Source organism: Nasonia vitripennis, chromosome 3, assembly GCF_009193385.2.
Source record: "Nasonia vitripennis strain AsymCx chromosome 3, Nvit_psr_1.1, whole genome shotgun sequence".
Taxonomy (NCBI): Eukaryota; Metazoa; Arthropoda; class Insecta; order Hymenoptera; family Pteromalidae; genus Nasonia; species Nasonia vitripennis.
In genome coordinates, this window is record NC_045759.1 from 3,292,490 (window position 1) to 3,308,919 (window position 16,430).

Here is a 16,430-nt window from a genome sequence, read left to right on the forward strand (position 1 = left end):
TGTGTATGTGGACCCAACGGGCGTTTCTCACAGCTTCCACCCAATCCGCTCCAAATTGAACGTAAAAAAAATCACGCACGCGCCCTGCAAATTGAAAAAATCCATCCGAACAAAAGTGTACAACAACACACGCCGGCCGCGCATAGGCACGTGTCAATGGCCGCACGGCCGGAAAGGAGTTACTCGGCCGTGTCGACGGCCCCCTTTTTTTCTCTCTCATTTGTACTTATTTTTTTTCACTCTCGCTCATTCATTCGCTGGACGCGAGAGCGGAACGCAACAAGGGCTCGCCCGCATATGCGACGATAATCGCGTTTCCGTGCAGCCGTCGCTGCCCCTTTTGTTTCTGCAGCCGACACGATGGGGGTATGAATTTTCGGCACGAGGGAATGCTTTGTCATCGATTCATTCCACTCTCTATACGTTGCATTACTTTAAAATCGAGCGAGAACAGTAATTTACAGCTCTGCACGCGTCTCGCTATACAGTATATAGGTCTACGCGTTCCGACAGTTCGAATCTTCTGACGGTAATTAAAATCGATTGCCGTAATATCGGCTGTTGACAAGAATAACACACACACACACACGCGTGGTGTGCGTCGCGTTACATAATATCCTGGCGATGCATAATAAAACTCGCGCGCTCGCGATTTACATAATTGTAATCATCGCGTTTATTATTATTATTGATCGCGCGTGTGCACGTGGTTTTCTTTCAAAACCGGATACAAAAGCGTATATTTATCGACGGCACCATCGGGGACCCCTTGCGTCAGCTGCTCAGTTTTAGCCGAAAAAGATGTTAGAAGGCGCTGTATATGAGTGTGTGGGTGAAAGTTTAGCGTGTATTACAAAATAATTACTTTCGGCGCGCACGCATCAGTGATATCAAAAACGGAGAGTCGTAATGATGATCGCCGCGAAATAAAAAGAATACCGAGAATCCAATGGGAGAGAAACTCGTGAGAAGCCAGTGGAATTTTTTTTACAATCGAGCTCCTTCGATAAAATTTTCCTCGTCACGCGATTCGCGCGCGCGAAAGAAGCCTCTCTCTCGTCGCGCTGAAAAAAAATAACAACTTTGCTTTCTCCTCGTACACACGAGTATCGAGTTAGGGCTAAATTTTCAAATAGTCTCTCGACCTACATTCGAGCTTATAAAGAACGAGAAGAGAGAAAGAGAAAACTAGCCGCGCGCGTGGTAATTTCGTGGGGTTCCGCGTTGATAGTTTTTTTCCTCTTTCTCTCTCAAGACGTCACGCTTCGGGACCAACGCAGCGATAGCTTCCCGCCTTTGATGGTGTATACGTGTGTGGAAAGAAGCCGCGCTGTGGTGTAGCATTATTTCAGGACCCCTTCACGCGGCAATAAACGCGAGCGACCCTTTTCCCTTTTTTTTTTATTTTTGAATTTAGCCACTGTATAAGGCTTTGGGTGAAATGTAGGCCTCTATTTTTACGACCGAACTTTACACTCTCCGAAAAAACACGTTGTCGCAATAACCTAGTTGATAATCAGTTCCATTAGCATGTAACGCTCTTCGCGAATATAACATTCATCAAAAGAAGCCTCGAGAAATAAGAACAGGACACGCATCTCCGGCGAATATCAATATAAAGTCGCGCGAGCATTAACGGTTCCTATATCAATGTCCGAGCTCTCATCTTTTATTTAATTCCCGCAAAGCGACGCGAGTATAGAGCCCTCCCGAGACTGGCCTCCTTTTCGGCCGTCGAGCTTTTTGCACATGCGTCACACACGGCAGCAGCGACGCCGCGGTGCATTATTTTGAGCGGCTGCACTTTTAACTGACTTCCCAAGAGAGAGAGAGAGAGAGAGAGAGAGAGAGAGAGAGAGAGAGAGAGAGAGAGAGAGAGAGAGAGAGACGAGTCGCTCGCGTCACTCACGAATCGTGATATGCCTCTATTTCTCATTCGCGCATATACATACGCACGACCTACGCGCGGAGAGCTTGTGTAACTCGTTCCTTTGCTTTTGCGGACTAGCACGGTTTACGAGAAAACACTTTCAGAGGCATCTCTCTCTCTCTCTCTCTCTCTCTCCCTCTCTCTCTCTCTCTCTCTCTCTCTCTCTCTCTCTCTCTCTCTCGGAAGTTCGTATGGAAAGCAAGAGTAGTGCGACGACGTCTCCCAGCCATCTCGGGTTAGCTATATATCCGAGAAAATTGCGTATAGAACATACATAATTGCAAAAGTGACGAGACTGCTCTAAAGAATCTCGCCCCACCTTTTATACGCGCGCGTATATTTTCCGCAGAAGTCGCTGGGCTCGTTAGCCTCGCAGCAACGGGAATATCTCGATTCCTTCATAAATCGCGAGAGCCGCAAAAAGTGGCGCGTTTCTGCGCGCGCAGCGAAAAACGCCGTACAAGTGCTGCATTTATGAAGCGCGTATAATAAATTGACGACGAGGACTACCGTCGCGTGTTCTCTCTCTCTCTCTCTCTCTCTCTCTCTCTCTCTCTCTCTCGATCGACTCGGAGATAGAGAGGGGGGCAGGGCAAACGAGTGCCAAGCAGTCTGGCTTTTTCAGAGCGACATCCGGCATCTTTCAATCATCAGCCGCTGAGTTGACTTTTTCCGCGTCTTCGTGTGTATAATCCGACGCTGCTGCTTTCTTGCACACATCGGCTGCTTAGCATGCTTCGGGCTCCGAGTTCGCTTTTTTTCGGACAACGCACTTTGCGCAGCTACTGCTTCGTATTCAATTAAGGCGAGGATTTCTTCTCCTTTGAATTTTCATTTTCTCAAAATGTACCAACACGCGGCTTAAAACTGTCGCGGCTATATTCGCGATCGTCAATCCTCGTCGGGAATTCCCTGGTCTCCTAAAGTTAGGAGAGGGAAGCTCCTCTTAACGCGAATTCCCGATTATTCGCGGCTCAATTAAAATAGTTCAGCGCACCTCGAACCCGCTAAAAGCGTACGGGATCCGTCCTCACGTGCTGCGGCCGCGTAACAAAGCCCTCGCGTATGTGTACACGCGCATAAAGCCGAAAATAGAGTAGCCCGTAGTCGTAACTGCATTTCCGCGTGAGGAAAGCTCTGCGCTCGAGGCTTGCGATTTTTGTATCGTTGGCTTTTACACACACCGGTGTGTACAGAATCAATTTGCTACATTGGATGCAGTGCAATTATTCATCGTCTGGAAATTACAGATCCATAATAATCCGAATCCGGCTGCAGTCGTCGTGGCGGTAAAAAATTGACGAGAGCTTTTCAAGGCTCGGGAGAACAGGGGAGAGAATGCGGTCTTTGTGGAGAGACTGGTTGGCCTCAAACTCGTACCTATATGTCCGTCGAGTCTTATATCGGAGACTCCGTGGGTTATAAAAGTCCTGATACGAGCGGTGAGGAAGAGTTTTTGGCTTTTGTCTTATACAGAGCTGAGGATACGTCATTCGTGACACCTGCTCGTATAATTGTGTAATAAATAAACGTACTCTCCGGAGCCGAGTATTTACACGTTCGATTACAGACTGTGTGCTGTGCTCTGGAGGAAAAATTAATATTTATTATACGTATACGCGGCTTTGTTTTTGTTCGCCGACAGACATTGATTTATCGGAGTATAAGCAAACGTAAACACAGGTACTGGAAGAAAATGAAAACGAAAACAGCGCGGTATACTCCGATAAAATTGCGACATATATATACGCTTTACAAGTGCGTGTAAAAGGCGCTTTTTTCAGGAAAGCGCATGCAGACATTCACCCGCGCAGCTGCGGCTGCCTTTGGAAAGATAATCTCCTCGTCAAACGTCGGATTCTTACTTGCTTAGCGTTTTACGAAATCATTAAAATGCGAAAACGCAAATAATCCACTCTCTCTCGTGCCTCGACTTTGCCTATTACAGCAATTAGCCGACCGCTGATCAGACTGTCTCTCACGACTTTGCATATTAATCGAGAGCGTATATGGTTGTATCAATGCTGTGTGTATCCGTGGAGCGTGGATTTTTCTTTTTTTTGCTTCGAATAAGCCGATGCGTGCGAAACGTCGTGTGATAAATGAATTAGCGTGGGTCGTATAATGAAAAATAAGCTCGATTTTGTTTTGAATCATTAATTCGCGTGATTGATCAGGGGGGATTATCCCCCGGACATTGTATGCTAAATACTCGCCGATCAGACATCTTATGGTAATATCTTGGAATCTCTCCCTGTCAGAGGTCGCGTTTCGCCGAAACGTCTCAATTTTTAACCGACAACCGCCGCTTAATTGATTTTCGCTAACTGTTTATTTACCGTGTAATCATACGCGATGGAAAGAAAACAAAATCGCTTCTCCGAGCGAGTCCTTCAAACTTTTCACAACATGCGCGCCGGACACGCGTATAACGTATAACGAGCTGCTTATACGAAAATTATTGATAATGACAGATGCACACGCTTAATTAACTCCTCGAAAACGAGTTATCCTTCTCTCCAGCCTGTATATATACCCACAACGAATAAATAAAGACAGAGGCGTATACGCACACAACAAAGAGCCGTATAGGGTACATAACGGAGATGTTCCTTTTTCTTCTCACGAAGCCCAGAATTTCCAGGTGACGGACGAACGGGTTTGCGCGTGTGTAAATCAGTAGCTGCGCGCGAACTTCAAATGCAAACAATCCAATTACCCATAGCGAGTGTGTGTCCAACGTATCGACGCGATCCGCGCGGCGCAAGCATATAAGTAACGGTCGCGAGAGCGCAGAAAGGAACGTGGGATAATTGGAGTGCGACGGAGCCGCCGCTGCCCTGACCGCAGTTATATCATCCGGCCGATTTGAAACTAGACTCTCTCGCGCCAAAATGAGAAGGAGAGAGAGAGAGAGAGAGAGAGAAAGAGAGAGAGAAAGAGAGAGAGAGAGAGAGAGAGAGAGACGTACGTGGGCATCAGGAAATCCTTGAGATAAACGGCATTCCCGGTGAACGGCTTACTTAGTCCCTGCGCCGCTGCGTTTGTGTACATTGAGTTATAATCGTGCTTTTTATTCAGCGCCGCAGCCGTCTTAATTATTCCGATTCGCTTATAGTCTCGAGGTACGAAGTTCCATCGAAAGAGAATATACCGCTCGAAAGAGAGAGAGAGAGAGAGAGAGAGAGAGAGAGAGAGAGAGAGAGAGAGAGAGAGAGAGAGAGAGAGAAATAAAGACGGCAGCAGGGAGCTGCTCTCGACGAAAATAGAAAGACGATGACGATGATAGAGTGTGTATGGAGATCGTTATAACGGTGCGACATAGAAATGCGCGCTCGCAAGAGCTAGTCCTGTGTGCCTATACTGCAGCTCTCGCGAGAGACTGCCGCGCCGGCCATATGTGTTTGTGTACAGCGACAAGAGCCGGGCGCTAACGATCACTTCCTGGTGAGCTGGCGCATTTTTCGCCATCACTCGCGCGCACGCGACTCTCTCTCTCTCTCTCTCTCTGTGTTGTGTGTACGTTATACGACGGGCGCCGATCGAAAGAAACGGAATGCAGCAGCGGTATTGTGGCGCTAGCAGGGAAAAATTTCATCGAGGGATTATGTTATGCGACTAGGAAGTGTAAAAGTTTTACGGTCTCGGCAGAACACGAGAATGATGTATTTTAATGGCTGTACACGTGTAACGCTATAGCCACCCTTTTTCTTGGTCAGTCGGCCAATTATGTAAACTCGCGGATGCAATCCATGTAACCGAATTGTCGCATGAATGAAAGCTGTTCGATCATGACGACGCGACTTCGAATATCGAAGCGTCCTTTTATTGTTCGCTCTCTTGATTCATTCAAAAGTCGGCGGCCTTTTTTAATAAAACGCCGCGGCAGCCGCGCAATTCGAGCCAATCAATCACTGCGCGCCGACTTTGCGTCTGATTGGCTAATCGAGAGGAGATGCGTCGGTTTGCGCGGATCCGAGCGCGCTGTCCTCATTATTCGCTCGTAATGTAGTCTAATTGTGGCCATCAACAGTTCAATTGCTGGAGATTTTTGCGCGTCGTTTTCCTTTTTTATGCGGATAAACACTTTTGTTATACTTGTGCATCGTATCTGCCGTGGAAAAACACTATAGTCGCGACGTACATTAGTCGCATGTAATTTTGTACTTTTGAGGAAATAACAGGCGTTTACACCTCGAGGAACATCTCTTTTTCTAGGAAAACCTCTCGTAACCGATCGTATACTAATGTATTCCATACGCTGGTAGCACTTCCGATTTTTCTCACCGGACACATATCGAAAAGTCTCAATAACAAGGCAATTTCTAATCAGCAAACGATAATTTTATGCGCGCGAGCCCACCTCTCTTTTCCGTTTCATAAAGTCCCTCATATTTCGGGCGTCGCGCGCCGAATTCGGATAATTCCCTCGCGCGCGAAGGCGTCGTATGTGTTTGTAATATACTTTCACGGTCACGACGATCGTCTCGCGTGTGTGTGTCGCTTTGGGCCCGAGAGAAGCAACTTTTCCCGCGGCTTTCGAAACTTTTTCTCCGGCACTTTCCACAATTGAAAAGCACGTTCGTGTCGATGAGGCGCTATTCTGCGCGGCGTAAATTGATCATTTTCACCGTGGCTTTTATCAGTAATTAATTACGTGGGCGCGAGCGCATCGGCGAACAAGTTTCGAGTTGGATATCGGTATTGGGAAGCGTTGCGAAAACGAAGAGGCTGCTCGAGAGAAAAATGCCTACGAGCTCAATATCTTCCCCGTAAAATCGCCTTTTCACGTAAACTTTTCCGGGTCTCGTATCGCAGACACCCAGACTTGAGCTAAAGATCCTACACGAGTTTCCCGAAGATAAGGATCGCGCCATCACGATCGGCTATAACGTTACTCCTTTGCTCGTGCCGGTCACGGCGTGGCAACGACGTCAATTAATTCCGGCCATTAGCCTAATCGACTTATCTCTCTCTCTCTCTCTCTCTCTCTCTCTCTCTCTCTCTCTGCAACGGATTTTGCCAACCGCGCCTCTCCAGACGGCGAGAAAATATAAAGCCGAGGCCTGGACTGGTTTTGCTTTATTTTCAATTTTCATCCGCGAGAAAAAGCCCGTTAATCCCGGCACGGGAGAGATAACCGTAAGTAAATACAGCAGCAGCTAGAATAATTTCCGACCTAATGGAGCCCGACAAAGTCGAGAGCGCTGATATATCTGTGAGTGAAATTGCTCGCTGCACACGTGCGCACCTTCTGAAAAAAAATGAAAATCGAGTGCGGGACAAATGGCGGGAGTCGAGAGTAATTATCCGGTTGTCGATGAAGACGGGGATGTATAAGCTGATTAGAATCGCTATAAATAATGCGCGCGAATCGACGATAGGAGGCGGTCGCTCTCGAAACGGGTCCTTTGCTGTATATTGGTACATACAGAGAGTTACGATTTGCAAATACACCGCAAATCATAATAATAACCAGCGAGCTTATATATTTATACATCCGCAAATGTTTATGGATTGGAGAAAGCTCGCGTGAATAAATTGAATCTTTGACGCGGAAGCTTTTGCCTCGGGGGGATTTATAATTGCTCTCGATGAAACTTATGAAAAAATGACGAGGAGGAAGAGTCGCGTTTGATGTTTTTGCACGACGAATTAGAAAGTAATCACACGAGCCCTGTGTACGTTCACTTGCAGTCAAAAACTGCCCTACAATTTACTCATTCCCTCACGAATTCACGGTGACACGAACCGGTTCCCCGTAATGCATCGGCTTACTGTCGCGCTGCTGCCAGAACACAGCAATTAGCGGCTCCTTTTGATAAAGCGCTCGCTCGCTCGCGCGAACGAAAATCTCGAGCAGCTCGTCTTTTCCCTTTTTAATGGGGCTTAATCTCGCCAATGAGCGAGCTTATTATCTCAAAGGCTTATTATTATACCGCGGCGAGAGAAAGAGATCAGCTGTGCGCCCGCTTAATGAGCCGAGAGCGCAGTTACGATTTCTCTGTTTACGCGCGCACGCGTGCGTTATGAAATTATTGGAAATCGCTTCGAGACTTTTCCCTCTATTTTATTACACTGTCATCAAATGGCATGTTTATACAATGCGTCGCCGCTTTGCATAGCTCGAAAAATAAATTTCGTATCGTAGGCTAGACACCCCGAAGCTTCTTTACGGCAATGGTCGTTTCCAGAGCCCTTAACAGCGCGCATCCACGAAAAAAAATCTCGTCTTTCCAATCAGCATAAATATAAAGCGCGCTTTTTTCCCCGCGAATTTATCGAAAGGAAAAGGCATCGCACCTTCGGCTGCAATAATCGTAAAAGGCAGTAGCTGCGCGCCGCGAAAACATTAGCGCGAGAACGAGCGGTTCAATCAGCCGCGACTAAGAAGAAGAAGAAGAAGCCGCCGTGATATTTCAGATCGATATCGACGTGCCTCGCGGCCGACGTGCTCTACTGCTCGAGAAAGGCGCGGATGCTTATTATAAGCTCGGCTATATAATGCTTGGCTCTCTTGCGCAGCTTGATTTTTCGGAGTAGCGCATTCGCTTGCTCTGGTTGGGGAATTTCGAATGATTAGGTTTTTATTTTGTAGATGGAACTGGATAAACAGCTGCAGAGGAGAGATGTAAATAAAGGAGGCGTTCGATTGATTTATTATCCGAAATGATTCAGCCTTTTCCGTGAGTGACAAAACAGACGTCGGGTTTGTATGATTTCTAATGTAGGCTCTCGGTGTCTGTCTTGCAGAAGTATTGATCGATGGACTGATTTATTCCGGAGGAATTGAAAACGGTGACTGCAGAATCGAGCCTTCAAAATCACTTAACGGCAGCATTCCCAAACAGTCTCAAACCTCCGCGACATCGTCGAGAGCGACTACAAAGCCACTAACCCACTAAGGCATCCTCCCCCTACTGGTCGAAAAATCCGGCGAATCTAAAGTAGCGCGACGACCCGATCGAAAGAATCGAAAATAGTCGCGCGTAAGAGAGATAAAGAGTTGGCAGCGTGGTAGCTGCGCGCGCGAGAGAGCTATTTTAGATTTACAAGTGTTGAGGAGCTATATACACACAGACATATACATACATACAGGCGTGCAGGTGCCGCAAGCGAGCAGTGACTCGGGAGCTCGACGTGCCGCGCAGTCTGCCCGCCGCGCCGTTCGCTCTCTATATAGGTATACACACGCGGGCGTCGTTGCGAAAGCCGGATAGCTTGTGTAACTTTTCCACTAGTGAGCTGCAGCAACAGCAGCAGCGGAGAGGATCGTTTTGCGGTTGTCGATAAAATCTATATAATTCTCGTAACGATGCTTAGTGGAGTGTACTGCTAGTTTTGAGGACAAGGTAGGCCTCTCGCGCAGGTGACAATAAGTTATTACTTACGTAGCAGCCGAAACAAACTCGCGGTTATAAATACACAAAGAGCTTAAGGTCGCGTCGCATTTCTCTTAAATTCCGGCCGAAACGAAATTTATACCGACGATTCTGAGAATCCGCGCAGCGCGACGTTCCATTTAACGGCGAGCTTTTATATAGCCGAACGAACAAAGGTAAACGGTGTCCGCGAGACTTAAAATCGAGAGCAGTCTCTCTCTCTCTCTCTCTCTCTCTCTCTCTCTCTCTCTCTCGGGCGTAATTACGCGTGTCCGGCTCGCAGATGCCGATCTATAGACTCTCTCGCGCACGCGCGCGCGAGTAAGAGGGAAACGCGCTCGCGCGATTTCCGAAGCTTTTTATTCAAGGCTCTCCAAGAGCGCAACCTGCCAATTAACTTCTTATTTTTCGCCTTTCCCCAGCGCGGCAGCAGCTCTCGCTCCTTTTGTGTTGTAACGCGCGACGCTTAGCTTTTTTTTCTTGAATCTTCGCGTCGTTTTTTTTTTTTAATCGTGTAACAATATTATACTATAGCCGTGTGTGTGTGCGGATAGCTCGTAATTCGTTTCGGCTCGTTTACTCATTGTCGAGCTTGTAATTACGTGTAGAGCGCGCGGAGTCTTCGTTTTTGCCCGGCGCAACTGCTGCGCGCGGGCGTATACGTCGTATTATTTAGAAACTTCATAGGCTGTGTATACACCTTTCATTATAACGCATACGTCGAACTGATGGATGCGTTTCGCTTTAGAGGCACTTTGCACCTGTACAATTAATCTTGCCGATGCGATCTCTATACAGCTCGACGAATTGAGAAATTTTGCGCTTAACACAATCAGCCTTTCAAATTCAAGAGGATCAAAGAAAAAGTAGGCGCGCGTAATGTAAGTCACAGAGAGAGAGAGAGAGAGAGAGAGAGAGAGAGAGAGAGAGAGAGACATCTGTCTTCTGGGCTGGTGCAGTACGACGTCGTCGTATTTTTTCGCGAAAGTGAAAGAGCATCGATTACCTGCAGCCGAAAGTCAGACGTGGGCGGACCCCCGATCGGATACGCGCTCGATAAGGCTGCGCTTCGTCGAGTCGCGAAAGTATCGGGTGGCTGATTGAAGATGCGCGTCTCGAGAGCCAGGCCAAAAATGGTCGAGTCTCCGCGGTGCAGCGCGTATAACGAGGCTTTTTAAATTGGATTTTCGAAAAGGTCGGTGCACAGGGTGAGAAACCGTATTAGGCAAATTGGAGTTTCGCGGCCGATTTAATGTTTACACGAAAAATAACACATCCCATTATTTTCCAGAGGCAATAAACGTTTTTCTTTGCGTAAGCAATTATGTGAATAGACGTGTGTAAAGAGAGCCGCCTTTCTCCGATTGACAGCGCGATCTCTTCTTCGGTGACTTTCGATTCTCTTTCTCTCGCGGGCCGATCGATTCATCCGCGCGCGCGCGCGCCTCGAGATAATTCGCGCTCGAGTTTCTCCCCCGCGGCAGAACGTAATTCCGGTCGTCGTCTTCTTCTCTCCTCTATAATGTACTAGGGACGATGATCGTCATCATCGCCGCCAAGGTTCCTCCGGGAGAAATTCGATACTCGCGCCGTTGCGCAACGCGGTCTTTTTTTCGACTTTACGCTTCGAACACAGCTACACTTTTTGTCCGAGCTACACTCGCTTATATTGTGTATATGTGGTTCAAGTTATGTAAGCTTTTTTCTGGAGGTGTATTGACCAGCAGAGCGCGTTCGGCGAGTTATTATTTTTTTGCCATTGCGCAACACTCGACTATACGCGCAGCGATCGAGGATAATTGACAGTTTAAGCGCTTTATGACGGATGATGGTCAAAGAAACGCTTATGCACGGATATACATGTAGATGTGAAAACATTCTCCTTTCCTTCAATTACGAGACGCGGCGATTTTTCACCTCCGCTTTCCACCGGATAACGATCTGCGAGTGTCTTCCTTGATCGCTGTTTTCGAGACAGGTGAAACTCTCTCTCTCTCTCTCTCTCTCTCTCTCTCTCTCTCTCTCTCTCTCTCGAATCGGCGAAAAATCGCACACGCGATCGCACCTCTCGTGTACGATGTTTCTTCTTCCTCGATTGCGGCGCTAAACAACTGATTTGCCGAAGCCTCGACGACGTACATCGCGTTAATTTCATCGAGGCAGGTGTGATGATGCATGGCTTCCTCGAGGAGAAAATTAGTCCAAATAGAACTTTCTTCGCACTTACGCTCTCGCGGCGCTTTGTTTTCTTTGGATGCATCGGCGAGAGGTTTCTTCATACGACGTATTTATGATACACGCAGGTGGAGTAATGACGGAGAGTTCTCATGAACTTTCACTAATTGCCGTATTTCCAGTGCATTAATGAATGGAATTAGACGTTACCCAACTTGCACGGAAAACTCGCCGTTCACCGCCCGCCTCGTGAATGAATGTTCGATGAAAAATAGAAGGAGACTCGTTACAGGTTGTTATTAATTTTCTCGCTTTGAATAAACGAAAATCGAATGCGTCGATCGTTATCGGCTGTGAAACACGAGAGAAAGAGAGAGAGAGAGAGAGAGAGAGAGAGAGAGAGAGAGAGAGAGAGGGAGAGAGAGAGAAAGAGAGCAAGAAAAATGCAGAGTATTAGATCGCGACCGCGACACCTTATCGGCCACTTTTTCTTCTTCTTTCCGTATACACACCGCAGAGAGAGAGAGAGAGAGAGAGAGAGAGAGAGAGAGAGAGAGAGAGAGTGAGAGAGACGACGACGACGACGAAAAATATTTATAAGGCTGTTATATAGCTGCTGGCCGTGAAACTTTCGATCGGCCGGGTTTTCACTCGATTTTTGCGAGATGTGTGTACAGCGGGTATAAAATCGGAATAAAAGCTAATTGCCCGCGACAGGCGGCAATTACGTCGGAAGCGCGCCGCAGCTTCCGGTGCAGCTGTGGTGCTGCAGCAGCGCCTCGAATCTCCGGGTCGAGAAAAGCCGCGGGCGAGCTGTTGCGTGCCACCGAGTGTAAAGCTATATATCTCGCGCGGTGAGAGAGAGAGGAGGAAAGGATATTATTCGTGTGGGTTGTTGCGGAGGATTTTCTGGAATTCGCAGGCGATTTATTGCTGAGAAACGAGATTTTTTTTTATTTCGACGAGCGCACAAGGTCGATATAGATACGAGTGCGTCCGACCGATCGAATTTTTTTTTATGTAAACAAATTTTTCAGAAACAGTTACACGCACATACGCGCGCGACATATCATTATACGATCTTTCTTTGTGCGCCGCACCGAAGAATCAATTTTGTACACACGCGGACCGAAAAACACTTTCTCTTTTTTCCGTGAATTTACGATTCGACGCGAAGCGCGCTGGCGAACGAGACCACTTTTACAATTCTGCCAATCAGCAGAATTTTCGGTCAATTTTTTTTACGTAAGAAATACCCAAGCAATAATAATATCGTCGCGCAACGATCGATTCTGAGAAATCGGTATGAAGAAACTTTTGAAGTAAAACCGATCATCGACGCAGCGCTAAAAGTATAAGCACCGAGACTTCAAATCGCCCTACAAAGAAAACCCGCTCACGGCTAAGAAAGTCGTCCGATCAATCGCGAGACTATCTGTATAGACGTATATTATAGGTATATACCCGGCAGACTGCAAGGCGCGCCGGTTTCATTACCATATATACCGGCGCGCTGCAATTAATAAAGATCGATAAAGCCGATAGGCGACAAATATTATACGTGCGAACCGATTTCTCTCGCCCTTCTCGTCGTGCGATTTTCAACACGTGTTTATGATATATTGTTCCAAAAAAGGATTCACGAAACGGAGGTAATATAAAGGAAAAGGGCTTGAGTTTTCCAGCCACGTCGGCGTCAGATTTCTTCATCCGGCGGCAGTACGCGTCGAATACTAATTTTATGTATTCTTCTCCCTCTCAGTTTTTCCAGCCGATCTTCAGCCACACCTGCGCGCGTAATTATGCCTCGGGTGAGCAGCAGCGCGTTAATTGCTATTCCGATCGCGTTAGTCTGCGCGCGATGCACTATACGACTTTCACTGGCGGAGACAGCATGACAATGACCATAATGGAAGAGACAAGACTGTGATGTATAATCCTTCGTCATTGTGTTGTGCGGAGGGCTTTGCGTAATTTCTGGGATGCGCGTTTATAGGAAGCGAGTTGCTTTTTTCTATGTATTGTGCGCGAGAGTTGGCTTCTTTTGTCGTGAGAGTTTTCCTTAAAAATTGCTCTCTTTCTCTTCGCGTATGTGTTACGAAAAAAAGGGAGAAATGCGTATTGTTGGGATTTGTCAGTCTGACGAGAGTTTTAAGTAGATGAGATTCCGAGACGGATGACGAAGGTTATTGTGTATTATGGCATCGATGGGATGAAACGCGCATTGCTCACGGACGTTTCGTTGCGTAATTATTGTAATTAATGACGAGACATCTCTGGATTGGCATTCTATTGTGCTGCGACGACGACGACACAGGAAATGCGAGTTACATAAACGGACTAATGTCTTAATATTTATACTCGGCTCGAATAAGATGTATCGTTGATGTGTTTGTTGATTCGTAGCGTACCGTTATACGTTGCGTAACTAGATTACTATATTTTGATGAAAATTTAACAGGAAGCGCAGTGTTTACCAGCAAACCGAAATAGCACAGGGTGTACGCCGTACAATGCACACCTGTTCTCTCTCGAGTCCTTTTAAAAGGACCCCACCCCCTAATTCCAACCGTTCTTTCTCGCGCGTGTACGGCAGCTTATACCCCCAGCCCATGCATTTCCCTAACGCTTTTAAAGGTCGACCGCACGAAAATTCGGCCTCGATCCTTTCACTACCCGCTGCGTTTTTTTTTCGCCCGTTAACCGACCGACTCGAGAAGAAAAGGCGGGAGAAAATCCCGGTCAGGAGTGTCGGTACATCACTGCGGCTGGAATTGCGTGAAAGGCGTCTCCACGTGTCGCCGCCGGTGTATTAGGTATATTCCTGGAATTTTTTTTGGGACTTGATTCTGATCTGGCTTCGCTTTGGAGAGGCACGACTTTGCTTTTTACATTCGAAGTAGGGGCGGATGCGCATTGTTCGAGATGCGCAAAAGGAGGAGGCGACCGTTGGAGGGAAACGCTTGTTTTTTTTTCTATACGATATAAGAAATGTGTACTTACGCTCTTGCCGTGGCTCGTGTTGTGATGAGTTGTGTGATGATGATGATGATGGTGAGTGTCCAATTTCATATTAGCACAACGATTGAGAGCATGGAGCCTGCGGAAGAGACTCTGCAGAGAGTCGGCCTCGAGAAACGGGTGATCCTTGGCTACGCCGGTCACGTCAATAGGAAACTGATAATCTGGAAGCACAAATAGAAATCGTTACATCATTGATCGCTGCTACTGCATTAAATCCAATCGAGCTATTATCTTAAGCTGCGCTACTCTGGCTAACGTCTGTCTATTATTATGACGCTATAAAGTGAGCGAAAATGGCAGTGATCAATTTCGTAATGGTAATCGAACCAAACAGAGAAGCTTCTGTCACGTCTCTCGCATACGAATATATAAAAGCTGGATCGAGCGAAACCTCATTACAAACCACAAACAAGCCATACACGCATGTCCGATCGCATCACCGCTGACATCAGCAACAACAAATCGTGACAAATCGCTATATCTTAAGAATATCTCAACCCTTACATAGCTTGTCTATACAATATACATTATCAATTCTCAAGAGGTCGCCGTAATTGGCCGGCGTCGAAAGCGTATTACGGAAGGTCGATGCCTTTAGAAAGTCGCGCCATTGAGTAATTGGCTTTCCGCGTGTGTGTGTACGTACGGAAAAGCCGTCGATCTTGAATTCGGAAATACGCGCGTCGATAGAATAAGACGGAAGTCGGATTAACGGATTCCCGACAATGTCGAGCGTGTGTTTGCATACACCGGCTGTCTAATTGCGTCTTTACGCAATACCGATACGATTTCGCTAGAGCCGATCGTTGAGGGAACAGTGTCAACCGAATGGACGTTATAGAGGAATTTAGAGCCGCGTGTACTAGTAAATAACGACGAGGGAATTTCCCTCCCGGTCCAATATCGGCGGATTAAGTTTATGGTACGACTTTTTCCGCGAGTCGTAAACCGCCCACACATGTGATACCGGTATACTTCGGAAACGAGGATTTTCAGGAATGTATTTTATTTTTAGAACAATTTTTCTTCCCGTACGTGGCTCTCTCGCGCGAGAAGATAGCGTTCCTCGAGGTTTTATCGGCTTTTCCATGTCGGGAACATCGTTCCGCCGGATAGCTTCTATTTTTAGAGAGAAATGTGAAAATACGTGTCATAATCTTGACGGCTCAGGTATTTTCGTGAAGTTTATCGCCTAAGCGTGTATATTACTCGGAGTTTTACGACAGGTTTCTAGTTTACAGAGGATCTGTTGATAAGGATTTTAATAGCAAAACTATGCGGATTCATCACGAATTTTCCAAATCTGGAAATCCCTCAGCGAGCTTCTATTTTCGAGTCCCACAGCCGGTGGAAAACGAAAAAAAAAATCCAACGAATGGGGGTATATAATCCAGCCGCCCATAAACATTGCATGGAAGCAGCTCGCATCAACATACACACGTTACACACGCGGCTGTGTATACACACACGTGGTGTAAAAGCTGCAGCGGGAGAGTCCGCGACTATAGGGTTTCCTCGTGTATAGCTCGTCGAGCATCCGATACATCCGAGCAACGCACATATTCGATGGCCGTATTGATATCCGTATACAGTCCCTCTCTCCGAACGTGTAGCATGTACGTATAGCGAGCCTCGAGGCCTAAACTGGGTCAATTAGACTACTATTCATAGGTGCACTGTGTGTACGGTTTCGTCGACTTCTCTTGGACATGCGTCTTCTTCTCCCGACTTCCTGGTTCTACTCGCCGCGGCGTCGATTTATTTGCTTTGTGCGCGTGTATACTTCATGTATGAGCTGCGCGCGAGGCGGGATTTATTCGAGACGGGATCGAGAGCTAAGTCGAAATGTAGACCGATAGCCGAGCGATCGATTCGCTCGAAAAACGGGGCCTGTACTATGCCATCGAGGAGCTGAGAAG

At 47.0% G+C, this 16,430-nt stretch overlaps 1 protein-coding gene across 3 annotated transcripts in view; it reads right to left on the reverse strand.

The window, feature by feature from the left end:
• The window catches only part of LOC100123284 (stAR-related lipid transfer protein 13), a 227,147-nt gene that overhangs the window by 9,663 nt on the left and 201,054 nt on the right, over positions 1–16,430 (reverse strand). For all 3 annotated transcript variants that reach the window (XM_031926169.2, XM_031926167.2, XM_031926170.2), the window contains one exon: positions 14,491–14,672. In XM_031926169.2, the coding sequence (XP_031782029.1) occupies positions 14,491–14,672 (182 nt within the window). The remainder of the gene's footprint in view (positions 1–14,490; positions 14,673–16,430) is intronic.